The sequence below is a fragment of the Oryctolagus cuniculus genome, chromosome 4 (genome assembly GCF_051225735.1).
Source record: "Oryctolagus cuniculus isolate XC-2025 breed Fujian yellow rabbit chromosome 4, ASM5122573v1, whole genome shotgun sequence".
In the NCBI taxonomy this organism is placed as follows: Eukaryota; Metazoa; Chordata; class Mammalia; order Lagomorpha; family Leporidae; genus Oryctolagus; species Oryctolagus cuniculus.
Window position 1 is genome coordinate 11768717 of NC_142870.1, and position 26886 is coordinate 11795602.

General features: G+C 52.1%; 2 protein-coding genes across 7 annotated transcripts in view; both read right to left on the minus strand.

Annotated features, from left to right (window-relative positions):
- Nucleotides 1–17110, minus strand: part of IL10RB (interleukin 10 receptor subunit beta) — a 32204-nt gene extending 15094 nt beyond the window's left edge. Inside the window, exons 1-6 of the mRNA XM_002721294.6 lie at nt 16954–17110; nt 15580–15703; nt 11541–11698; nt 8578–8744; nt 5420–5567; nt 119–276 (exon numbers count right to left, since the gene is read on the minus strand). Of these exons, the coding sequence (XP_002721340.4) occupies nt 119–276; nt 5420–5567; nt 8578–8744; nt 11541–11698; nt 15580–15703; nt 16954–17002 (804 nt within the window). The 5' untranslated portion in view covers nt 17003–17110. The remainder of the gene's footprint in view (nt 1–118; nt 277–5419; nt 5568–8577; nt 8745–11540; nt 11699–15579; nt 15704–16953) is intronic.
- Nucleotides 17111–17239: 129 nt separating this feature from the next.
- The window catches only part of IFNAR2 (interferon alpha and beta receptor subunit 2), a 34663-nt gene continuing 25016 nt past the window's right edge, over nt 17240–26886 (minus strand). For 5 of the 6 annotated variants that reach the window (XM_017350828.4, XM_089331489.1, XM_051833616.3 and 2 more), the window contains one exon: nt 17240–20166. In XM_017350828.4, the coding sequence (XP_017206317.4) occupies nt 19444–20166 (723 nt within the window). In that variant the 3' untranslated portion in view covers nt 17240–19443. Of the gene's footprint in view, nt 20167–22467; nt 23031–26886 lie in introns of those variants that run through there. The other variant, XM_089331491.1, reaches the window with a different exon arrangement.

The window sequence follows — 26886 nt, forward strand, 5'->3', positions numbered from 1 at the left end:
CTCTTCTTGGAAAGCATGTCTGCAGTTAGGCGGCCCTGACTTCACATGAAAAGCTTAAAGAAACAAAACACTGTCCCTTGGAGGTTTTCTGAGCCACCTCTCGCTGCTCCCCACCTACCTCCTTCAGGTGCTGTGGCAGAGCGTTCCCGGGGGAGAAGGTGTACTTGGTCTTCTTGTAGATGCACCACAGCAAGGCGAAGCAGGCCAACAGCACCAGGAAGACCACAAAGATCGAGGCGATGAGGATGACGGCCACCATCCAGGAGGGGGTGGTGTCTGGTGGGGACAATGGGGGTGTTATCGCCTTGCCACATATTGGAAAGGAGCTCTGTGATCTCAAGGCCACTCTGTCACCATCCCATGGCGGCCCCTGGACACAGGCCATTTGTTCATCTTGCAATGGTTCTCAGAAATGCAGCAGCTGGGACGAGGGCCCAGGGTTTGCACTGAGGGTTGCCCCCTGCCTATTTGCTTCATGTTTGATTCCTGGCACTGCTGATGATGCCCATGAGAAGAGTAAGAACAAGGAGCCAGTGTTGTGGTGCAGCAGGTGCCCATGTGAGCACTGGTTCGAGTCCCAGCTGCTCCACTTCTGATGCAGCTCCCTGCTGATGTGCCTGGGAAAGCAGCAGATGATAGCCCAAGTGCTTGGGCCCCTGCACCCACGTGGGAGACCCGGAAGGAGTTCCAGGCTCCTTGGCCCTCTGGGGAGTGCACCAGTGGATGGAAGCTCTCTCTCTCTCCCCACCCTTCCAACTCTGTAACCCTGCCTTTCAAATAAATTAATTAATTTTAAAAAATAACAAGCAAGAGTCTACCCACTTTGCCTGCTTTCAGGGCAGCAATGAGCCCCTTGTTCTGAATAATGCTCTTATGCCTTGAGACAGCAAATGGACTCCTTGGGCCCCTGAACCCGAGTGAAACCTGGGCACCGGAGCACCGTGAGGGCTCTCGGGGTAAACGACCCCAGCCAAGCCCTCGCACCGGCAGACGTCAGGGTGGTCAAGGCTTTGGCCTGGCTTCTAGCAGCTGCAGGCCCCATCCTCCCTTGAATTTCTGTCTGGAAAAACTCAAGGCTTCTCTAAGAACGTCCATTTCTCAGAACCTTTCTTTCTGAGAGTGTTTCCTTAAAAAAAAAAAAAAAAAAAAGCTTAACCCATGAATCCTCCTCTGTTCCTCCACATACAGCCCTTCAGTACTCATGGGAAACCTGGATTCTCTCTTAATCCCATTTGCCATGAGCTTGCTGAAAACTCCCGCCTCCCGTGTGTCTCTGGCAATGCAGGAGTGTCTTCCTCCAAGACCCGAGAGAGCCATCCCTTGGGAACCATCAGGGAGCTCAGGACCCCCTCCGCAGTCTCTGTGGGACCGTGGAAGCCTGGCTTTGATGACCCCAGTTGGCAAACACGGAGGGCCCGATGGCAAGGGGACTGACCAGCCCTCCAACCTCTTTCTGTAATTGCTTCACTCCCTTTCAAATGCGAGGTCCCCTCTGTGTAAATGGAGCTCAGAGCTTTCCCCCACCACAGCCGCGACTGAATAAACCCTGTTTTTATTGCTTTAACTAATATACTGCTTTGTTTGCCTCTGGTGGCATCCGGGATGTCACCTTGGTCACCCGTGCTCCCAGCACCAGACCCCTGCCCCAGCTCCCCTGGCCACCTCCCCCCACCCAACCTCTGCCAGTACAAAGCACCATCGTGACACAGCTCAGCACACTGAGTGCTGAGAAGGCAAGAGAATGAACCTCGATCATTAACCCCAAGTCATCCTTGTCTTCAAGATTTATTTATTTGAAAGGCAGAGAGAGAGAGAGAGAGAGAGAGAGAGAGAGAAGGGATCTTCCATGCACTGATGCACTCCCCAAATGGCTGCAATGGCTGGGGCTAGGACAGGCTGGAGCCAGGAGCTCCATCCAGGCCTCCCGCATGGTGGCAGGGGTCCAGATGTTTGGGCCATCTTCCACTCTTTTCTCAGGCACATTAGCAGGGAGCTGGATCCAAAGCAGAGCAACCAGGACTCGAACCAGCGCCCAAATGGGATGCTTGCACTGCAGATGGCAGCTTCACCCACTGTACCACAGTGCTGAGAGCAATGCTCCCAAGAGCAAGTCAAATTAAAAGGATTCTTTGTGGGGGAAGTGGCAGGTGCCACTTATACAAGGCCGATCAAGGAACCCTGAACGCCTGGTCCTGGAGCCACATCAGGTGCAGTCACTTGCTGGCATCTCAGGCTTTGCCTGAGCGCGAGCTTCACAGAAGATGCTCCTTAAACATCTGATGGGTGGGTGTGGCCCTGGACAGGGAGAAGGGGAGAGGGACCTGGTGCATCTCCCGCCCGCTTCCCCCTCTCCCTTGTCCTCTTGTGGTTCCGTTCTCCATGGCATTGACCCCAAATCTTTCCAGAACATATCCTCGCTGGCTTAAGGACACTTATCCCAGTTCCCCATGAATTCCTCTTTCTTGTACTAGAACCAGAAGATGGTTCCTTCTTGCCCAGGTGTTGGGCACGTTCAACCCAAACATGTACCTCTTGCTGTATGCAGGGACACGTGGTGAGGAAGCTGGCTGGTGTGGCCCCCAGGCTATGCCCCGGCTGACAGTGTGAGGTCTGCCTAGACACTCCTACCCACACATCCACCTGCCATTCCTATTCCAGTAGTTCTCTGATTTGGCATGAGTCAGAGCCACCCAGAGGTTCTCTGGGACCTGGGTCTCCTCGTGTTCGGAGCAGTGGCACCCCAGCCTCTTAGACAAGGGTGCACCTGGTGGGTGGTGACAAGATTGAGGCATGCCTTTATCACTCACCCAAAGAGAAAGAGAAAGAAGAGCTGTACTGACCAGATGAATGGGGAGATCTGGAAAAGTCTAACAAGGAACAGCAGCCCGTGGGCCTCTCCAGCGTGATTCAGATCCACCGACCCCACTGCCAGGCAGACAACCTGCCTCTGTCGTATGCACGGTGACTCAGTTTACCTCTGGCATGGATCTGTAGGTGGTCGGGTCCAGGAAACACAGCCTGGGCGTGGACTGCTCTGTGCTCTGCCTTGACTCTGTCCTTGGCTGGCTGAGTGTCTGGGAAGTTACTTAACCTCTCTGCACCTTCACTTCTGGTCTGTGGAAAGGGAGAAGGGCCTTCTAAAGTTCTCAGAAAACCTGTTGTGCAATTTAGATGAGATCAGTATGTTTAAAAAATTCTATAAATGGCATTTGACAAAAGCAGGTTTTCAGCGGATTATGATTTTTCCTTTTCTTTTGTGAAATACTTGCATTTTGTCAGTTGGTGGTTGATGATTTACACTCACAGACTAGCTGCAATATTTTCCTTCCGGATCAAACTGTATGTTTTGTGTCATTTTAGGTCACGGCAGGCCCGACCACGTTCCTGCTTCCACGGTCTGAGCTTGCTGAACCAGCTGCCTTCTCCTAAGAGGCCCATGGCTGTCCACAACACGAGGGCCACCAGGGTCTCACTGACTATGCAACCGTGCTGCACCTGCACAGAGTGCCCGGCCCATCGGTGCCGTCTTCTCTCTTTCTCCCCTCCCCTTCTTCCCTCTGTTTCTTCTAAGAAACACCAGGGTGTGGGGCTGGCGCTGTGGCGTAGTGGGTAAAGCTGCTGCCTATAGTGCCGACATCCCATGTAGGTGCCAGTTTGAGTCCTAGCTGCTCCATTTCTGATCCAGCTCCCTGCTGTGGCCTGGGAAAGCAGTAGAAGATGGCCCAAGTCCCTGGGCCCCTGCACCCACATGGGAGACCTGGAGGACACTCCTGGCTCCTGGCTTCGGATCTGCGCAGCCTCGGTCATTGCAGCCAATTGGGGAGTGAACTAGTGGCTGGAAGACCTCTCTCTTGCTCGCTCGCTCTCTCTCTCTGTGTAACTCTTTCAAATAAATAAATAAATCTTAAAAAACAAACAAACATACACCAGTGTGTGCTGGCGCTGTGGCATTGTGGATAAAGCCCCCGCCTGCAATGCCAGCATCCATATGGGCACCGGTTCAAGTCCTGGCTGCTCTACTTCCGATCCAGCTCTCTGCTCTGGCCTGGGAAAGCAGCAGAGCTGGCCCAAGTGCTTGGGCCCCTGCATTCACATGGAAGACCCAGAAGAAGCTCCTTGGGAAGTAAAGCAGTGGATGGAAGATCTCTCTCTCTCTGTGTCCATCTGTTACTCTGCTTTTCAACTAAACAAATAAATCTTTTAAAAAAAGAAAAACAAGCCAGCGCCGCGGCTCACTAGGCTAATCCTCTGCCTTGCGGCGCTGGCACACTGGGTTCTAGTCCCGGTCGGGGTGCCGGATTCTGTCCCGGCTGCCCCTCTTCCAGGCCAGCTCTCTGCTGTGGCCTGGGAGTGCAGTGGAGGATGGCCCAAGTGCTTGGGCCCTGCACCCCATGGGAGACCAGGAGAAGTACCTGGCACCTGCCATTGGATCAGCGCGGTGCACCAGCCGCAGCGCGCCGGCCGTGGTGGCCATTTGGAGGGTGAACCAATGGCAAAGGAAGACCTTTCTCTCTGTCTCTCTCTGTTCACTCTGCCTGTCAAAAAAAAAAAAAAAAAAAAAAAAAAAAAAACCAGGCTGGAGGCCCTGTACTGGATACTGTGGGTGCCACTAGAGAGGTCTGCATCTGATGAGGGGCACTGAATCAAGACATACTGAAGGCACTGGTGAGGCTTCTAGACTCTTCCTTCCCATCTCCTGTCTTCAGGGCTGGAGAGGTGCAATCTGCCAGGGACAGACGTGGCGGCAGGGGAGGGCAGGGCAGCCCAGAGAAGGTAGGCACCTGGCGGCAGACCTCAGCTCATCAGATGTCCCATCCACCCCTTTGGTCTAAGGGAGGGTGAACTGCTCAGATGATGATGGCCTCCTTCATCAGCATGAAGTAGGGCAACCAGGGCTGGGAGGCCATGTGTGGGGTGCAGATCTTTTTTTTTTTTTTTTTTTGAATATTTACTTATTTGAAAGGCAGAGAGAATCAGGGAGAGAGAATCTTCTAGAAGCTTCTACCCACTGATTGGCTCCCCAGTTGGCTGCAATAGCCAGGGCCGGGCCAGGCTGAGGCCAGGAGCCAGGAACTTCATCCAGGTCTCCCACATAGAAATCAGGGGCTACGTACTTGAGCCATTCTCCGCTGCCTTCCCAGGCGCATTAGCAGGAAGCCGGATCAGAATCAGAGCAGCCAGCACTCCAGTATGGGATGCCAGCATTGCACGTGGTGGCTTACGCTGCCCAGACTTCCTGACCTGGTGGAGGTGGACCCGCGTGCTCCCATGGCCACAGGCCTCCCAGCCGGGTGGAGGTGGACCCGTGTGCTCCACGGCCACAGAGCCTCCCAGCCCTGACGCTCAGCGGCTGGGCGTCCACGAAGCTGCGGGCAATGTTCGGAGATGCAGAACGCAGGCTGTGCGCCGGCCGACTCACCGTCAGAGCTGGTCTGCTCACAGACAGGCTCACTCCATTCTCCAGTTTTGTTGCGATCCAGGAGAAAGCCTTGCACTTGAACGCAGTAAGTGGTCCAGGGCTCCAGGTTCCTGAGGACCTCAAAGTCATACTGAGGGGTGACCTGAAACTGGTAAGGGAACAAGAATGCCCTCAGTGACTGGGTGCTGTCCTTTCCCTCTGTTTCCTACCCCCACCAGTTATAATCCTGGCTTCCGACTTAGACTAGGGAAGAGTAGGGGGTGGGTGCTCCTCCTGGCTCATTCCAGGGCACCTGACCCCTGTCTAAGGGAAACACAAGGATCAACCATGATGCTGACAATACCATCTTATTTCCTGAATTTTCCATCTTAAAGACACACAAACTACCCTCCTCCCTTTTTATAAAAAATAGCTAAATCCATCTTAATAGGTTGAGCAGTGTCCGATAAGAACCCCTATGTAGGAGCTGGGACCTGGAGTACTTGTGAATGTGAGCTTATTTGGGGGTGGGGTCTTTACTGTTAGGGTCGGTCCCTAATCCAGTATGACTGGTGTCCCTACAAAAGGGAGAGATGTACGCCCAGTCACACCCAGAGGGGAAGGCCATGTGGAGATAAAGGCAGAGGTCAAGGTGACGATGCTGTTATGAGCCAAGGAAGGCCAAAGACTCAGCTATGAGCAGAAGCTGGAGAGAGGCCTGTTCCCTGGAGCTTTGAGAGACAGGCCTTGCAGACACCTTGGTCTTGGATGGCCAGCCTCCAGGACAGTCAGACGAGAAACACCTGTTGTTTGAACCACCTCATAAGCAGTATCTTGTTATTGCAGCCCAAGCTACTGACACAGCGGTTGTGTACAGCGAGACCCTGGGGGCTGGCATCCCTATTCCTCGTGCTTTAACCTGCATTTGAGATACCACTTGATGACGTATTTCCAAATGCAAGAAAGCAGAATAGTTCCTGGCAACATAAAGGGAGTTAAAAGGGAACCCAGAGTAAGCAGAGACTCTAGGTCCCGTCATTGGCTGTGTGCCTTCTGGGCCTGGGGTTGTGTGTGTGTTCCCTTTCTGTATGAGAAGCTGAGCTCTTGCCCATCGATTACACCTCTACACACGGTGAGTGTGGCCTAACTTCTAACAAGTCAGTTAGAAAGAAACAAGCCAACAAAAACACGCCACACCCGGCTCTCGTTTCTAGAAGTCCAACGCCTCTAAAAGCTTACAAGGAATTTTTTTTTTCACAGACTAAAGTCAGGAGCTGACCCGAATGGAGCAGGCAGGCAGGGAGGCAGGCGGGGCCGGCATGAAGGGGCTTCCCTGGGTCCCTGGGCAGGGTTTTCCTGTCCTCTTGCTTCTGGGCAGCTCCTAGTTTTATCTTGCAAAAGCCTTCCTGCTGTCACTTTAAGGATCTTTTCTGGTAGCAGCTGAGGAATGCCTGCTTTCCAGAGGGACCCGCCTGACAGTGGAGGCATGTGGGAGGAAGGGTCCAGGGCCTGCCCCCACCAGCCTGTGGTCACACAAAGGCTTCCCCGCAGCGGGTGGAGCGAGAGGGCCAGCGAGCCGCCCCAGAACTGTGCGGTGGGGGAGCTCCAGATAAGAGACTACATGACTACGGAGTTGGGTTCCCACAGGTGCAGGAGGCGCTCAGTCCTGGTGGCTGTGCAACACCCTTAACTGGAGTGACCTGGCCTTGACCGGCAGCCCAGGGCGTAGCTGAGACACCTGCGTTTGAGTTGGTGCTGCTTTCCAGGCATTTACGTCCTGGGGTCCTGACGATCAGCAAAACTGAGTGTTGTGCGAGGAAGGCAGACTTCCTGTACGCTGTGGTCTGAACGTGTGCGACCCCCTACTCATAGGTTGGAACTTGACCCCAACGTGATAGTATGAAGAGGCGGGGCCTTTAGGGGGTCATACGGGAGAGCCTGCGTGAATGGGGGTGTAGTGCTCTTACAGAAGGGGTGGGAGGGGGCTGCTGCTTCTTTTTGCCCTTGGCCTTCTGCTGTTTCGGAAGCGGAGTCATCCTACACCACCCCTGAACCTGGCCGTTAACTTGATCGTGGACTTCTCTCCTCCACTACTGTGAGGAGTGCAGTGCTACTGTTTATAAACTCCTTCAAACGTGGTGCATTCTGCCAAAGCAGCAGGAATGGAGGAAGGCATTGCATCATTTAATGCAGTGTTTTTTGAGGAAAAAAAGTTAGCTTGAGATTTTCTTGCAGTATACAGTGTGCATATATATACATGTAATGACATCATTCCTAAAATAAACATAGGTGATTCCTTTCTCCCAAACCCTTGGGAATTAATAAAAATCAACATTTAACATGCAGGTAGCATGTATGTAACACAGCTTCCATAACATATATGTACGGCACTTTAGGACCATGAATGCATTCAGTTTAGAAGCATTAAAGTCTAAGAGTAGAACTTGATCAGGGATGAGTGCCAACAGCCTTAAGACGGCTACTTCAGGGGACAGGAACCTCACGTGTTAACCACACACCCTGTTCCAGGCAATGGGACAAGTTTTCCATTTTGTCATTGCTTTGAAGTAAGTTTCCTTCCTCATTTTGTTAATGTGTCCATTTTGCAGGTTAGGGAAGTGACCAGAGTCCCATGGTGGCGGAACAATACTCCACTCAGGTCTTTTGATTGCAAGTCTATAGTTTCAAAGGAATTATCTCCTTTAACAGAGGATTAGAGAAACCACAGGGAAGACTAAGGTTAGAATGGTGATGACACTGCTGGCCCCAGATCCAGCAGTGGGGCAGCGCCCATGCACCTAACTAACCTGCTGCATGCATGGGTCTACAGCGTTGAGGCCACGAGACAGCAGTCATTTAGCTGACCATGTGAGTCAGCCGACTCCAAGTTCCCCCAGCCGAGTGCTGACTCAGCTCCACCCTCTGCAACTTCCCTTCAGAGAAGGAAACACGTGCTCGCGCTGTGCAGCCATCACCCTGAAAGTCTCCTCTGTGCATGTCCCTTGGGAAGTTTGAGCAGAGATATCGGCCATCCCTCAGCCTAGCAGCCTCCTGGCATCTTCGCGGGCCTGGCCTGGATGGCGTCAGGCTCCCTCCCTCCATCACCAAGGTCTCAGAGCAAAACTGGGCAGAGAACGTGGGAGTCTACATCTGAAATGCTTGTGATGAGCCACACTTACCTTTTCGTCAGTGCCATTTTTCCAATATTGCACATGATAAGCCCATGAGTTATAAATATTCCTCATGGTCCATGTTTCAGGTTCATTCTCAATCGGGGGCGCCGAGAAACGCAAATGTAAAGAATCAGCGAGGGCTTCCACTTGCATCCGAGGCGGCCCAATAATAGCTAAGTCCAAGAACAAAGCAAATTGACCATCAAAATCACACTGTAACAACCTCACTGCAACATTGATTTTTCACAGCTGTGCAGAGCAAGGAGTCTCCTCAAGTACACGGCTCTCTGTGACACTGTTACTGTGACAATGACAGATGTGCTAAGGAGCAGAGTTAGATTTTGTTACTTTGAAACAATGTGATAGCCTTTGTTTTTATCAATGAAGTTTAGCCCATTTACATTGATTGTAATTCTTGATATATGTGGACTCATTTCTACTACATTACTTTGGCTTTTTTTTCTAACACACAACTTTTAAATTTTATTTATATATTTATTTTTGGCTTCTTACCCTCCTGTTTTTTTGTTTTTTTTTTTTTTTTTTTTTTTTTTTTTTACTGGCTTGAATTTTCTTTCTATTGCTGGGTTGGAAGCTACAGATGGTATTTTCTATTTTTTTTTTTTAATTTTTTGACAGGCAGAGAGAGAGAGACAGAGAGAAAGGTCTTCCTTTTGCCTTTGGTTCACCCTCCAAGCCACCGCAGCTGGTGCGCTGCGGCTGGCGCGCTGCGGCTGGCTCACCGTGCTGATCCAATGGCAGGAGCCAGGTGCTTCTCCTGGTCTCCCATGGGGTGCAGGGCCCAAGCACTTGGGCCATCCTCCACTGCACTCCCTGGCCACAGCAGAGAGCTGGCCTGGAAGAGGGGCAACCGGGACAGAATCCAGTGCCCCGACCGGGACTAGAACCCGGTGTGCCGGCGACGCAATGTAGAGGATTAACCTAGTGAGCCGCGGCGCCAGCCATTTTCTATTATTTTTAATGGCTGTCCTTAAATCTTTAACATCTATAACCAAACCCCCAACATATATAATCATGTGGGTGATCTGTTCTTAATGTGGGTCTCTGTTTAAATGCCACCTCCTCAAAGAGACCGTATCTTATCCCCTATAGAAAAGAACAGCTCCCACCTCTTTCTGTCCTGTTAGCTTGCTTTAGCTTTCTTGGGAGCCACGGTCACTGCTTATCAAACAATATGTATCTGTCTTCTATGGGTCTTCCCATTAGAACAAAAGCTCTTGTTCACAGGTGTCGCTTCAGCACTAAGAATGTGCCTGCCACACCGTAGGTGCTTGGTAATAATCACCTAATGAATAACAATGGCCCTGGGCTGTTGTATCCTGTGTTCTTCTCTGGCTGCTGAGACTTGTTTGGGAGGCCGCTAATGGGTCTGCCTCTGCCCATGCTAATCTGCTGGTCTGAAAGCCAGACATGAAAATTATGTTAGATACTTTCACCAAGTACCAATGGGTTTCACGTGATGTTTTGAAGCACCTTCTGATCATGAAAACAAACAAGCTTCAAGATGTGAACACCCAGCACAGGGTAGTCGTTGCTAGGAGCCAGGTTACGGGAGCCGGATGTGAATCCTCCTGCCACTCACTATCCGTGTGACCTCTCAGCAAGCTGTGCACCTCTAAAGGAAGCTTCCACAGAAGGGAACAAAAGCAGGACCTGGAACCAGTGTGGACCTGGGAAGCGATTAAGGAGCAGAAACCTGTACAGTCATCTCTCGTATCTGGGAGTAACTCCAAGACCCTGACTCCTGCAGACGACGAAACCACAGATGCTCAAATCCCTTATGAAAAATATGATAGCGTTTGTATATCCCACGTACGTCCTCCTGGATATATATTACCTACAACATCTAATACAATGTGATTGCTTTATAAATAGCTGCTACGCTCTATTGCTTAGGGAATAAAACAAAGTTTATACATGTTCAGAACAGATGCAATTTTGTCTTTCCAGGCCTTTTCAATCCACAGTTGGTTGAACCCCTAGATGTGGAATCTATGACTAGAGGGCTGCCTGAACCATTTTGGGACTTGACTACTGTTAAACTCTATTTCTTTGTGTGTTCATTTTTTTCCCATTTACTTTCATACAGGTGCCCTTAGAAAAGATAACATCGATAATTTCTGACTCCATATATAAGATTTTTGCTCAAGCTTGGGACAGAAAGAGAAGAAGGGGGTCCCTAGCCCTGTTCCCTGCCAATGAGGATGGAATTGTGCAGGCCACAGGGGTCCAGAGCAGGGGACCCCTTCCCACAAGGAGACAGCTCCTTAGGGGCTTCTCTTTGTGTACCCCTGGAGGGTGGCCCGTGAGTTCTGCTAATGAGGTTCTTGTAACCACCAGCCCTGCCTTTAGTTCCTAAATGGCTGGATGGTGGTTTAAATAGTTTTCAACTCTTGACATTATAAACAGGTTCACCTCCTGGCCTCTGGTGCCTCTCCATGACCTCAGGATCTGACCTGGGGACATTCATCTTTCCAATGTTTACCAGCCACCGTGGCCCAACCATTAGCTGCATCCCACCCTCTGTACTGCGCTCTGGCTAAGCTGACTTTCTGCCATGCGCTCTTTCTGTCCCACACCTGCCTGTATTCTTCTGCTGCCTATCATGTCATATTTATTTAAGTCAAAATTCCAAAATAACTTCTTTCAGAACACGTACAGCCTGAATCTACCCAGTTCTCGCTGATAGCACTGGCTCCAACGCATTCACTCCCTTGAGGCGTTGGAAACATATACGTTTATTTTGTTGATGATACATTTATCCTTTCTTGTCTCTTCCATGGATTTCTCCAAGGCTACGGCCCTCTTGATAATATATTCCTGAGCTCACTGAGCAAGGCCATCCACTTGGTGCAAACTCAAAGAATTCTGGCTGGTGGAGCAGCCCATGTGAACACAAGCAAGGCAAGCCGATGGCATGAGAACGGAGCGGAAAGGAAGCGGCTTACTATCATCCACAGGGCAGAAGCCGACCTGCACCCAGTCCGAGTGCTCCTCTGCGAATTCAGCTCTGACTCTCAGGGTGTGGTCCCCATACTTGGAGAGGCTGGAGAAATTGCATTCCGTCTTGGCAGTCCCCTTGCACATGTCTTGGAATCTCCTGTAACTGTACAATCAGAAAGACGAAGTCACGAGAGCTCCAACACGGGGTCTCCGAGGCCTCCCGCCCTCAGACCCACAGAGGAAACGAGAAAAGTCTCAAGCGGGTTCTTCGTCGCCGGTTCTGATCAGCACAAGAGCGCTCTCCGCACTGTGCTCCATGGTGTGCTCCACGGCACCTGAATGACCCTGAGACAAGGCTCTGGTTTGGGTGTGGTTTGCGTGTGCCCCCTGGAAGCTCGGTCCCCAGTGTGGTGATGTTGAGAGGCTGTGGAACCTTTTTTTTTTTTTTTAAATTTTTTTGACAGGCAGAGTGGACAGTGAGAGAGAGAGAGACAGAGAGAAAGATCTTCCTTTGCCGTGGGTTCACCCTCCAATGGCCGCCACGGCCAGCGCGCTGCGGCCGGTGCACCGCGCTGATCCGAAGGCAGGAGCCAGGTGCTTCTCCTGGTCTCCCATGGGGTGCAGGGCCCAAGCACTTGGGCCATCCTGCACTGCACTCCCTGGCCACAGCAGAGAGCTGGCCTGGAAGAGGGGCAACCGGGACAGAATCCGGCGCCCCGACCGGGACTAGAACCTGGTGTGCCGGCGCCGCAAGGTGGAGGATTAGCCTAGTGAGCCGCGGCGCTGGCCGGCTGTGGAACCTTTTAAGAGATGGGGTCCAGGGCGTGGAGGCATCGCCTTGGAAGGGATTGATCATGGTCTCGTGGAATGAGTTAGCGCCATGAGCACAGGCCGTGAGCAGCGAGGCCACCCGGGTACTGGGTCCCTTCTGCCAGTCCCCCTTCTGCTTCTTCACCACGTTGGAACGCGGCCAGGGAGCTTGCACCAGGATTCTGGCCCCTTGCTGCTCAGACGCTCCAGCCGCCAGAATCTTGAGCCAAGTCGATTTCGTTATACAGTACCCAGCCTTGGCTGCCACGTTACAAACAAACCACGATAGGCATAATGACCGACCTTGCAAAAGGCAGACAGAGAGAACAGAGACGGAACTGCTTTGCAAGCTGCCTTTTTCACCTAATCCACCGCGTATATTTTACCAATCAACCCACTCTCTGTGGCTGCCCAACGCCCCATCACTTGGAACACCCAGGGGCTACTGCATCCAGGGGCAGTCTCACCTGCGGGCATTTCCTCCCTGAAATGAATGTGCCAGTGTCTTGGCACACATGGTATACCCGCAGTCATTGTGCAACAACTTCTCTTTCGCTTAGCTTGTTTTTATTCCACTTAGGAAAGTTTTTCTCCCCAGGCAATAGGTAATACGGCCCATGCACGGTATGTGCTTCTAATCTGGGGGCTTGTCCACAGCAACATCACCAGCACACCCTCGGACACGCTCCCTGTTCTGGTCACCCCACCCTGCTGCACATCCACAACAGACAGCTCCATGGAGCTACCCAGGGGTCCTCCCATCTTCTGGGGTCCAGTCTCTCCCCCAAGCACATGCCCAGCACATGTTTTGTCTTCTGCAGCCCACACCTTGCCCTATCTGCAGTTCTGTGGGAGATACCTCGAGGCCAGCCACGGCCACCTCCTGCCCCTGTACCTGCAGGTGTCACTGACACTGCTCATCAAAAGATGAACGGCAGAAACCAAGCACCGTGGTGACACAGGAAGCCAGGCGTGGAACAATTAAGAAATGACAGGGGAGAGACGGGGAGAGGGAAGGTAGCTTTCCAGACCCAGTGGAGGAAACTGCGATGAAAGCATACAGAAAGTCTGATTGGAAAAACGTGTCTCAGGAAGAGAAACCTGAACGTCAAAGGATCTCTGTTCAACTCTTGGGACTGACAAAACTGCACTGGGGGCTGGTGCTGTGGCTCACTTGGTTAATCCTTTGCCTGCAGCACCAGCATCCCATATGGGTGCCGGGTTCTGGTCCTGGTTGCTCCTCTTCTAGTCCAGCTCTCTGCTGTGGCCCGAGAAGGCAGTGGAGGATGGCCCAAGTGCTTGGGCCCTGCACCCGCATGGGAGACCAGGAGGAAGCACCTGGCTCCTGGCTTTAGATCGGCGCAACTCTAGCTGTGGCGGCCATTTGGGGGGTGAACCAACTGAAGGAAGACCTTTCTGTCTCTCCCTCTCTCTGTCTAACTCTGTCAAATTAAAAAAAAAAAAAAAAAACTGCACTATGGACTGCAGAGTCCATGAAAGCACTCCGTCAGGGTTCCTGCACCTGACCGCAGTATACCGTGCGATGTGAGAGATTAGCCTGGTTCTTATGAAACACACACTGTAACAATAAGGGGCAAAGGGCATGATGCACAAGAAAGAGAGCGAGCGAGCGACAGCGTGCAGAGAACGCGCAGAGACAGAACGTGGCCGTATCAAAAGCTGGGGGATCTGGACGTAGGCCATCTGCAAGTTCTTTGCACCAGGCTTAAAATCTGGAAATTTTCTGGTTAGTCTGGAATTATTCAAAATAGAAAAGTTTAAAAAAAAATCCAAGCCCTAGCAAGCACTATCTTATTGATCTTTCCACTTCTGCGACTTAGCAGGCCTTGGCTGTAATGGGTAGGACTGTGGGATTCATGGCAGCTGGGGCCCGGTCCCTCCCTGCCTCGCGGAAGCGCTTGTCAATCTTTGTATTCATTGCTGAGTCACACGGGAAGCAGGTGTGCTGGCTGTTTGCACCTGCTGTGGAGATGTGTCACCTGTAGTCCAGCCTGTGCCGTGGGCTGGCAGGCTGCCCAGGGAGGGCAGAAGGGACTGTCTCCCCTGGGCGTAGGGAAGCACTGACAGGCAGGCCAGGAGAGGAGTTAGGCCACTACTGGGGGAACCGTCACAGCGACAGCCATCCTCTGCTGGCGTAGCTGCCTTACGCGCAGCGTCAGACACAGCCTCCCCCAGCACGGGCGTGTGGTTATAATCCACTGGAGGGGTGGGTGGTGTGGCAGCCGGGCCTTCCCACTGGCTCTGTAGACGTCCCTTGTGTGCACAGCTTCCCACGGACACAATGTGCATGCACACTGTCAGCTTTGGGTGCTGCGGCTTTAAGAGAGACAACAGTGGGGCCACCTTTCTCTGCAAAAACAAGGGGCCTTCAGAAACTTCATGGAGAAAACCGAGTCAAAAAGTAAGTTTTGGGCAGGCAAGCGTGCAGCAGTTAAGCCGCTCCTTGGGACACCTGCATCCCATGTGGGAATACTGGAATGCCTGGGAGCCCCAGCTCCATCCCTGACGCCAGCTTCCTGGGAGGCAGCAGACAATGACTCAAGTGGTTGGGTCACTACCACCCACGTGCGTGGGAGACCTAGACGGAGTTCCAGGCTGCTGGCTTTGGCCTGACCCAGCCTTGGCTGTTGTGACATTTGAAGAGTGACCTAGCAGATGCGAAATCTCTCTCTACCTTTCAAGTAAATGAAATAAATAATTATTTAAAAAGTTAAAAACCTATTTTTAAAAAGGTAAGTTTACATTGGTTCAAAAAATAATTTGAAATTCATGCATTTTTTTCCCTAATACATTTTCCATGAACTCTGTGAAGATCTCTCTACGGATGGCTTTCGATTGTTTTGTACCAAAATGGACTTATCTTTCAATTCCATTTTCCACGAACTTCTTGAAGTCCCCTGCTATGTCCATCATGACAGGTGAGCTTGGTTCTGTGTGAGCCCAGGCCTTCTTTGTGGCTGCCCTCCACACACACAGGATAATGTATCTACCTATCTACGAGCAGCCCTGGGGAAGTCAGACCAGGAGCCAGACCAACAAGCAAATGTCAAGAGGAAAAGCTGAACACAAGAATTCCCCGGACAGAAAGGAAAAGGCTCCCCTGGGCCGTCACGGTCACGTAGGTGACAGCAGCCAGACTCCCTCCCTCGTGGGATCCAGCCCAGGGCCGCCATTCTCTGTCACCTTCTCACCGCCGGGGGTCCCCAGACCCACCTGAGGTACTGAGCTGTGAACGTGAGATTCCCTTTGGGAAAAGCAGGTGACTCCCACTGTAGAATGTTCTTGAAATTAACAGAATTGATTCTGACGTTTTCAGGAGGTGGCACCATGCCCAGTGCTGTGAACACAAAGGAAAAGAATTCACAACTTTTGCTTCGAAAACGTTGCCCATGAAAACACGCACGTCCAACGCCTGGGTCTCCCGGCCAGCTGCAGGTCTTCCAGTGCCCCGTGGGAGGGGACAGGTGAGTGACGTGAGCTGTGATGACTGTGAACTCCGGGGAAGGCAGATGTGTGGCGCAGGGACAGATGACGGCGACCTGGATTTGGGTCCAGACAGACCGATGGGAGGGCGTAGGTGGGGCAGACAGCCTTAAGATTTATTTCCAGAGATGTCAGGTCTAGACTTGCCAATACATCTGTTGTGCAGAAGTCAAAGCCATCACCCGCTTCTGGGGATCCGGCTGGGGCTGGCACCGGCAGCCCAGAGTTTCCCTAGGAGTGGCATCAGACTGAGTTCAAGTGGCGGAGTCGGGGAGACAGACGGATGCACTCGGAGGGCCCACGGATTTGGGCTACAGATAGAAATTAGGCTTTAAAATTTTAATAGGAAATTCTAACATACGCACAAGTAGAGAGAGGCGCATAATAGACCACCACCTACCCACCCAACCGTCGCCAAGAGACACACATGAGAGTCGTGGATCTGCGTGCAGCCCGGGTATTTAATGCCAGGGTTCTGCGGAACCCCCTCAGGAGCACGTGGAGAGGAAGAGCGAAGAATCCGCAGGCCCCGGCTACACTGAGGTTTGGTGGAGGTGGCGGTGGCAGCCTCAGGCAGCCGTGGCCCCGAGGAGCAGCAGGAACACCCAACAATGCAGGGTCCCCGGGGCCAGGCAGCGAGGGGCCATCGCCTTGCCGGAATCCCGCGCAGCCACGCATTCACCGGATTCAGACTTAAGACGCCTGGGAGGTGGGGCGCTGGAGATGGGACTGAGGGCTCAGCGCGCTGAGGACCGAAGAGAAGACGGGGGGCGGGGATGCGGGCCCGTCGGCTGGGGAGGAGTCGGTCCCGGGTGGGTGGAGGGCGGGGTTGCCGCCCGGTGGGCTCCGGTGACAGCCCCCGTGGGGTGCCTTGGACTTTCGGGAGCCGGTCTTTAGGGAGAGCCCACCGGCTGGGGAGCGGAAGAAGGCAGGCGCCGGCCGCTCCCGCCGGAGTTCGGGTGCAGCCCTCGCCCCGCGCTCCAGGGGTGCGATGTGGGGTCGTCCCGCGCGTGCACCATAGCGCAGCTCGACTGGGCTCAAGGGTCCCAAGCGTGCCTCGGAGGGCGGGTCCAGGTCCCGCGACCCTCCCCGCAGACCCCTCACCTGACACCAGGAGGCAGCCGCACAGCCAGCTCCCGAGGCTCCGCGCCATGGCCGTGCCAGCCCGGTGCCGGGGAGGGCACTGGACGCCCCTGTCTGCCCCCGGTTCGCTCTCCCGCCGCCGCGCCCTATTCCGGGAACCCGAGGGGCGGGGCGCTCAGGCCCCGCCCCCGCATCAGGCCCGCCCCCTGCCGGGTGCACCTGTGCCGCCCCTGGAGCTCCGTATCGGGGGCGTGGCGGGGGCACTGGAGGAAGAGCGAGGAGGAAAAGGCACACTGGACTCAGTTCGTGGGAAGACAGAAATAAAAGTTTGTTTCGGTATAAAAACATGTCGAGATTCACATACACAGGCATCTTCAAAAACTTCATAGAAAATGCATATTATAAAGTTACAAACTTTCTTGCATCACAATAAACTTAGGTTTTAATTTCATTCTCCGTGAACATTTTTGCCTTTTAATTTGAAAGGTGGACAGAGTTCCTTCCCACCTGCTGGTTCATTCCCCAAATACCCAGCAGGTGCCCAGGCTGAAGCGAGCAGCCCGGAACCCAACCCTGAACAGGTGCAGGTGGCAGGGACCCCACCACCTGCGCCTCCCAGGTGCGCACGAGCAGGAAGCCATAACAGCAGAGCTGGACCTCAAACCCAGGGACTGCGAGCCGGCGTGCTGCGCCCAACTCGCCCTGTGAACTTTTCCAGGCACCCACATCCGCGCACTGGGCCGCTCACCCTGGGGTTTTATCTGAAGGGTGGAATTTGGGGCAGTGCTGGTTTTTCTCTAAACCTTCATTTTCTCAGGGGCCCAGCTGGCTCTCTGGAAGGCCCTCTCCCCAGCAGGTGGTTGAAGAGCACTGTTGGGGACGCCAGGGTGAGAGTCTACCCACCCAGGGAGGGTCCCAGGAAAGCCGCGCCGTTTACTTGCCAGTGAGCAGCATTTTTCAGGGGCCAGCCCAGAAAACTTTCATTTCCTCTTTCTAGGACGTGGGCAGCGGTGCGGTTGGAAACTCCAGCGCGGGCCGACGGACTGGAAGCTCTGCCTGCCGTCTGCCAGGGGAGCCCCAGGCCGATGTGTGAGGAAGGGGGCGGGAGGTGGTCACAGCGAGCCGGTGGGCTCACAGATCTGCACGGGTGCTCGCCATGGAGGCTGCGCCAAGTTTGTACTAAAAAGTGTGCTTGTCGTACCCGTTACCAGCTCAGGCCATGATGCAAAACTGTGAAAGGGACACACCCAAGTGCAGATGGGAGAGGCTACTCTGAAATACCAGTCTGGAAATGCAGAGGGCCCGGGAGGCCAGGATGTGCGTGCGGCCTCTTCCGTAGGGCATTTCAGTCATCGAGTGATGGCTGCCCCGGCACAGCCTGAGTTACTTTAGCGCAATGATACAAATAATCTCTCCAGGCTCCTACAACTGGGTCTCCTACAACTTTCCCTTTTCACCTTTTGAATAGAGTTGGCGGGAGTGGGAGCGGTGAGAAAGGAGGGTCCCCCACCGCTCATTCATCCCGGGGCCTCCCCAGGTTGCCCCATTCCCACTGGCGTCTTTATTTCTGAATACTTCCCAGTATTGCCCTGGATTCATAGGGTGGTAATCCCCGTAATTCATAAATGAGGACTGGGGCTCTGGAGAGACTTAGCAAAATGCCCCGAGCCACAACAGCAAGATGGCAGCCGGGGAGCTCTGTGGCCCAGTCCTGCGCTGTTCGCTCCGTGACGTGGTAGAGCCTCGCCTTCCCTCCTCCCCCCAGTCATGAGACACCCCATCACCCGGAGGACGCCTGGAACCGGCATGCGGCACGTCGGCGAGTGTCAGGTCAGCTCCCCAGCTCTTGCATGCCGCAGTTGCACTTGTGATTTTTTTTTTTTAATCCCACAAGATGGCACTGAGATTTTATTCCTCTTCCCTGTGCAATGTGTCCTCTCTCCGTTAGTCACCTGCCTGGACCGGAGTGTGTAGCATCTGTGACTCCTCTCCAGAGGGCTGGTGAGGTGCTGGCGCTGTTCCCGCGGCACGGGAGGCCGACTCTGGCATCTGAGAGGTGCATGGAGACGAGCTGGCCGATCCTTGTTTCCCGGCCCCCCACTCCGTCCTGTCCCCTCCTCCACTGCTGCCTGCTTTCCTGTTCTCTCCCCGACCCCAGCCTCCCCTGCACCCATCTGCTTCTCTGTCAGACACACCGCAGGGCCCTAGCTCACCCTGGAGGGCCACAGGGAACTGTGCTCCCTGGGTACCTTGCTCCCAGGTACACCAGCAGAATGCAATGGACAGAGTATGTGCCCTTCCAAGGGTATCACTTGGAACTGGGCAACGCGGCGCTGAGTGGCAGGACGCTTCCCATGCTGGGACCCTGCACGGGTGGTGTCGCCGGGAAGCCCAGGAGGTTCCCTACTCCTCCTGGCAGAAAACACTTGCAGACCACAAAGCAGCAAGCTAGGGTCCAAGGAGAGAGGACCCTGTGGGTCCTTGATGGTCGGAGTTAAACATTTTTCGGACTCATCTCCTTATATAGTCGCCCCCCGCACCAACGTCTGAGTCGGAATCAGAAGTGTCACTCCTCTCAGAAGGAATGTCGGCAGGGCACTGGCACTCGAAAGAGGCGCCAGGGTGGGGTGGCTCCAGCCCGTCCCCACCGGCCGCCAGCGTGGTGGGCTCCGTGCGACCGGGATCCTCTAGGTCGCTGATGTCCTCTGGAGGAGGGGAGAACGTCACAGGGGCGTCTTCCGTGTCATCGTCAAGGACTCTCATGAACACAGATTTCAAGTCCACGTTGAAGACGATTCGGTCCCCAGACCCCCCGGTGCTGCTGCTGTCCCCATCGGGGACGGGGTCCTGGGGCGGACTCTCTGTCCTCTCGTCGGTGCACTCTGTCGGCGAGGGGCAGAGGGCCGGCCTGGGGACTGTGGGGGACTCCGCGTGGGCCTCAGGTGAGTCAGGCTCCTCCACGTCTGACTCCTTCGCGTCCCCGTCGGCGGACTGGGACTCCTCAGAGGTGGCCGAGGTGGCGGAGGTCTGATTCAGAGGCCTGCCCAGCAGGCCGTGCGTGGTGTAGCCACCGGCGTTTGCTCTGGGGGCTGTCTCGTCATCGCTGTCACTTTCGTCGTCATAGTTGTAATTCCAGAGTTTCTTCATCCTGTTGATGCAGATGACCTCCACCACGTCCACTGCTTCTGATGGGGGCAGCTCAGGAAATACCCAGAATAGAAAGTTCTGAAAATTCTTGAGAGACGAGAGAGAGAGAGAGAGAGAGAAAGAGACCGTATCAGTTATGTTTAGATCTTTCATATAATGAAGCTTTGTGAGGCAGCACAAAGATGCACATGGCGATGCTGAGGACAGTGTCGCCACCACCAATGACAACAGCTAATAGGGACACAGTGCTTGCTCTTGGCTGGCCACTGCTCTGTTTTACACACACTTGGCCCCCTTGGCAGCCGGGGTTGGTCCTCAGAGCCCCTGTGAATACCAAAACCTGTGGAAGCCCAAGTCCCTGACATACAATGTCCCAGTCCATTATATATACATTCCGTATAATACTTCTGTACTTTAAGTTGTCCCTAAATTTCTTACAACATCAAATAAAATGTGAACACTACGTAAACAGTTGTTAAATTATATTATTTAGAGGATAACGACAAGAAAAAGTCTATATGTGTATTTTCAGTCCTTGGCCGGTTGAATCCGTGCAAAATGCAGATAGAGAGAGCCCACTGTAACTCACTTTCCCCTCACAGTAGCTCTAGGAAGCAGGCTTACTATCTTCATATCCACTTTACCGACGCGAACACGCGGTGCAGAGCGGCTCAGACGCTGAACCTGAGGGTCGTGCCTGTGAGTGGGCAGCTGCAGCTGAGGCTGGGTTCCGGCGTCTCTCACTCGGCTGCTTCCTGCTCCAGGAAACCCCTCACCCCGCTGGACAGGCTTCCATCTGGGCTGTGAGAGCATTCTTGAGCCGTGTCCAGGAACTGACCACAGGCTTGGACGGGCTCCTGGGTGCCATTTCCATCAGGTCAAAGTCCAGGGAAACGGAGGACCCTGGAGGCTCTGAAGACCCCTATAGGGTCAGGGGTGGGAAGTGCAGAGAGCCAGGCTGGAGTCTGTTCCATCCCAGTCCTTGGGAGAAGACACCTCCAAGGCGCGGCGGGGAAGGGTGAGCTAGCGGCGGGGAAGGGTAAGCCACCGGGCAAGCGAGGCAGGTCGAGTCCAGCCTGCTGGGGGGTCCCAGTGCCAGAATAACTAGGAGGGGCAGTTGGTGAGGAGGGGGTCAGGAGAGTTCTTTCACAGACCCCGAGCCCTCGTCAGCACCGTGGCCGTCCCTGCCCCCCTGTGCTGGCGCAGGCTCACAGGCTGTGTGGCCTGGCAGACCGTCCTTCCCTGACACTATCCAGCCTCACCCAGGGGCTGCAGTTTCCCACTGGGCTGCTTGCGGGTCTTCTTACTGACTCATGGGAGTTCTTTATATAATTGGCACACCAATTACATGTCGATTATTTATAATCCCCCATCTGTGGTTTATCATTTTATTCTCCTTACGATGCCGTCTGCTGAAAACAAATTCTCAACTTGAGAGTAAGACATATCAGTTTTATTCCTTTAAGGTTCTGTGTCTGAGAGGAACTTCCTTACCCCAAAGTATAGAATGTTCTACACAGATGTTCCTCAACTTACACTGGGGCGACAGCCCAACGAGTCAGTAATGCGTTTCATACATACATCTCACCGACTGAACAGCTGGGCCAAATCACCCAGGACAAAGCCCATTTTATAATAAAGTATTGAGCTCAATTGTATAATAATTCATTTTATAATAAATATTAAATTCAAAATTTGGTCTTTACTGGATGTGTATTGCCTTTGCACCGAGGTGGAGTCAAATACTGATTCCGGGCCGGCGCCACAGCTCACTAGGCTAATCCTCCGCCTAGCGGCGCCAGCACACCGGGTTCTAGTCCTGGTCAGGGCGCCGGATTCTGTCCCGGTTGCCCCTCTTCCAGGCCAGCTCTCTGCTGTGGCCAGGGAGTGCAGTGGAGGATGGCCCAGGTGCTTGGGCCCTGCACCCCATGGGAGACCAGGAAAAGCACCTGGCTCCTGGCTCCTGGCATCGGATCAGCGCGGTGCGCCGGCCGCAGTGCGCCGGCCGCGGCGGCCATTGGAGGGTGAACCAACGGCAAAGGAAGACCTTTCTCTCTGTCTCTCTCTCTCACTGTCCACTCTGCCTGTCAAAAAAAAAAAAAAAAATACTGATTCCAACCATTGTAAGCAGGGAGCCATCTGCATTACCTTCTAAAACCTGGATGCTTTGGTCTTTCTCATTCTCTTAGCCTGCCTTTACCAGGACCTGATTTCTGTGTGTGGCCGTGAGGTAGGGATCCAGTGTCATTTCCTCCTGCCAATCTGTGATGCCCATGCTGTCATGAATTGTATTTTCACATGACACAGTCTGCTTTGGAATCCTCTTTGGACATGGATTTTGTTAATGCTTTTCAGTGGGATTTGATTAATGTCTCCACAAAAGGCTGGTACATTTAGTTCAGTTTATTGCTTACATGTTTTTAAAAAGTATTATATTTTTAAAACTGTATGATTCCATTTTTTTTAAAGATCAAAGCCAGGTAAAACTAATCCATGCTGTTAGTCATCGGGATGTCATCACCCTTGGCAAGGGGTGATGACAAGGCAGGAGGAGAGAAAATTCTGGGGGTGCTGGTTATGTTCTCTCTCTTTAAAAAAAATGTATTTATTTGAAAGGCAGAGTTGTAGACAGAGAGGGGGGAGGGAAGGTGGGAGGGAGAGAGAGAGGAGAGATGTTCCATCTGCTGCTTCACTCCCCAAATGGCTGCAACAGCCAGGGCTGGGCCAGGCCGAAGTCGAGGGTCAGGAGCTTCATCTGGGTTTCCCACATGGGTGGCAGGGGCTGAGGCACTTGGGCCATCTTCTGCTGCTTTCCCAGGAGCATTAACAGGGAGCTGGATCGGAAGTGAATCAGCCAGGACTCAAACTGGCACCCATGTGGGATGCCTACGTAGCAGGTGGTGGCTTAGCCTGCGACGCCACAAAGCCGGCACCACATTCTCTTTCCTGATCTGGGCGAGAGTTACAGAATGTTTTCAGTTTGTGAAAATTCACAGAGTATGTACCTATGTTGTGTTTGCTTTATTTCTTAGATATCGCAAAGCAGTTTCATGTTTATTTAGTAACTGAATGCTACCAAATGTTATTTTGTATGTGAACTTCTTAATCCTACGGATTTATCTCTAGGTTTCATGAGAATATTTTATTTAGACAACTGTATCATCTATAAATTGTCGCTGTTTCTACCCTACTCCTTAGACTTGAAGTTCCATAAAGGCAGGTTTGTTACAGAGAGATTTTCTTCCTCTACATTATTTCAAATTGATGACCATGTTTCTGTGTTTCTGTAGGTAACACATCCTTAAGCATTTTTTTTGTAGGGCTGGACAGGTGGTGACAGATTCTTTCAATTCTGTTTTTTGTTTTTAATTTATTTGACAGGTAGAGTTATAGACAGTGAGAGAGAGAGACAGAGAGAAAAGTCTTCCTTCCATTGGTTCACTCCCCAAATGGCCGCTATGGCAGGCGCTGCACTGATCCAAAGCCAGGAGCCAGGAGCCAGGAGCCAGGTGCTTCTTCTTGGTCTCCCATGAGGGTGCAGGGGCCCAAGCACCTGGGCCATCCTCCGCTGCCCTCCCAGGCCACAGCAGAGAGCTGGACTGGAAGAGAAGCAACTGGGACTAGAACCTGGCACCCATATGGGATGCTGGCGCCGCAGGTGGAGGATTAACCAAGTGAGCCACAGCCCGGCCCCTCAGTTCTGTTTGCTATGAAAGGTCTTTATTTTACCTTCATTCACAATGAGAGCTTTGCAGGATATAATATTCTGGGATGGCAGTTTTTTTTCTCTTAGTACTTGGGCTATATCTCGCCATTCTCTCCTAGCCTGGAGGGTTTCTGATGAGAAGTTAGCTGTGAGTTTATTGGAGATCCTTTGAGAGTAATCTGGCATTTCTCTCTTGCACATTTTAGAATCTTCTCTTTTTATATTTCACTGTGGTGAGTCTGATTACAGTGTGTCATGGCAAGGATCTTTTCTGCATTTCTGGTCATATCTACTGGGAGTTCTGTGTGCTTCCTGTACTTGGACATCCCTTTCTTTCTCCAAACCCAGTAAGTTTTCTGCTAGTATTTCACTAAAATGGCTTTCTAATCCTTTCTCTCTCTCCATGCCTTCAGGAACTCTTAGAACCCGATTTTTTTTTTAATAGTATTCTGTAGATTCCCAACAGTGTTTTTCAGTTGCTAATTTCCACTTCTTGTCTTTGGTTTGACTGTATACTTTCCTGTCCTTTGTCTTTTTTTTTTTTTTTTTTTTTTTTTGACAGGCAGAGTGGACAGTGAGAGAGAGACAGAGAGAAAGGTCTTCCTTTTTGCCGTTGGTTCACCCTCCAATGGCTGCCGCGGCCGCCGCGCTGCAGCCGGCGCACCGTGCTGATCCGAAGCCAGGAGCCAGGTGCTTCTCCTGGTCTCCCATGGGGTGCAGGGCCCAAGCACCTGGGCCATCTTCCACTGCACTCCTGGGCCACAGCAGAGAGTTGGCCTGGAAGAGGGGCAACCGGGACAGAATCCGGCACCCCAACCGGGACTAGAACCCGGTGTGCTGGCGCCGCAAGGTGGAGGATTAGCCTAGTGAGCCGCGGCGCCGGCCTGTCCTTTGTCTTCTGATATTCTCTCTTCTACCTCACCGATTTTGTTTTTAAGGCTCTCCACTGCATTCTTCATTTCATTTTTATTTCTCTTTAAGATTTCAATTTCATGGGAGAAATTTTCTTTCATATCCTGCATGGATTTTAGTAGTTCATGCATTTGCTTTTGATAACTTCTATGTTATCTTATGATCAATTTTTTTAGTTCTATTTTCTGCATTTTTTCTATCTCGTTGTCTTCACAATCTAGTATTGAGGTGTCGTGTTCCTTTGGGAGCGTCATGTTGTCTTCCTTATTCTTGTTTCTTGGATTGGTATGTTTGTTTGGCATTTGTGGAGATACATGTTGGCTTCTTCTTCTTGTGGAGATACATGTTGGCTGCTTCTTCTTCTTCTTCCTCTTCTTCTTCTTTTTTTTTTTTTTTTTTTTTTTTTTTTTTGCTGTGGCAGCTTTATCATTGTACTATGACTGTAGATAAGTGGAATGTCTGCTTCCATCGAATCTTTACAGGCTTGCAGTGGGTGTGGCCAGAGAACTCTGTTCAGTTCTCCAGGGTTAAGGGCATGCCTAAGGTGACACTCCCAGGTTTGGCGTGGTAAATCTTCTAATTTTTTTTAATCAGAAGGGAAGTAATTCTGCTCAGCTGAGCTCTTCTTGATGGAGACCAGTGCCTGAGCACTGGCCCCAGTGGGTATAATATTCACCCGCTCTGTCCCTGGGACCACACAAAGGATCTGTGCAATCCTCAGTGTAAGCGCAGATTCCCCAGCGATGTCTCTCACCAGGTAACCACGAACCCCCGAGCTTGTGGCGTCTCCCCCTGAGACTGCTCACAGTCCCAGCCACACTGCGTGTCCTCCCCCACGCCCTCGGTCTTTTTCACAGTCCTGCTTCGGAAGCTTCACGCGGTCACAAGCTCCTAGCGCCCGGTTATTTCTCCCCACCAGAGTCAGGAGTCTGCTTGGCTGATTGCCGGGCAGACACAAGCTGGCGCAGCTGTTACGTAGGACCAAAATGGCGCCGCTCTACTGGCTTGTTGCAGCACACCTCTGTGAAGTGACTGGAGACAGAAACATGTCTGTCTGTCCTTTCCTTTTTCTCTCCTCCAGTTTGGATGGTGCAGGTCCCCCCCCCCCCCCCCCGAGCTTCAAGCCTCGTTCCCTCTAGGCTCTTCCTGCTGCTTTTTCACCAGTGGTTTGGGCTACTGCGGTCTGCTCTCCCCTCACTTTGTTTGTTTACTTCTATATCCCCAGCACCAAGAACATCTTGATAAAAGCAGATTCTCAGCGAATACTCATTACATTTCAAAAAGAATGAAAAAAATTATATTTAAAACTTTTAACATCTGCTCTTGATTAAACACATACACACAAACATACTAGACCTACAATGCTCTGTTTTCCTATTTTTAGAGTTTTTACTTACACACAGAAGAACAATTTTCAATAGAAAAACATTAGACAAAAGATGACCACACATAAGATGAGAGCCTTGTTAGACGGCTGTCGAAAATTTGGAGAATAAGTTCAATGAGTTCAACACAGAAAAAAGCTCTTTTTGAATGAAACAGTACAGAGTTTATTATAAAAAATAAAGCAATGGGGTAGGACGAATGACACATGATGAGCAAACACACTTGAGGTAAAAAACATGAAGAAGTTTTGGAAATGCGTAAGATGAACCCAGGCTGCGCAAAGGCTCTGAGCAGAAGCAAAGAGGCGAAGGGCTGTTTTCACTGGAGTGAGAGTAACACGGGGGAGTGACGTCAGGGGTTGCTGCACACACAACAACGAGCAAGAGTAGCACGAGTGAGGAATCCACGCCAGTGGAGCTCTGGAGGGGTATATGCATTGCCACTGGTGTTGCGAATCAGCTGTTTATGTCTTTATAATTCCGGTTGGTGTATTACGCTCCACTGAAGTAATCTAAAACTAAGATAATCTCTACACGAGTGTCCAATGCACTGCTCATCATGGACAAGGACAGAAAGGAAAAGAACTGAAAAATAAGTCAATTCAAACACCCTGAGTTGGAAAGTGGTGAAGTAAACAGCAGGGCATTAATAATAATGGGATTTGATGGGAGCACCATAAACAACAGCTGGACAGGATACAGTAAGAAATCATAAAGTGCAGATAGCTACGAAATGCAGGCTTACAGGGAGGCAGAAGAACCCAGGGCGATGAAGCATCTCGATGTTTTTAGAAAATTATATCT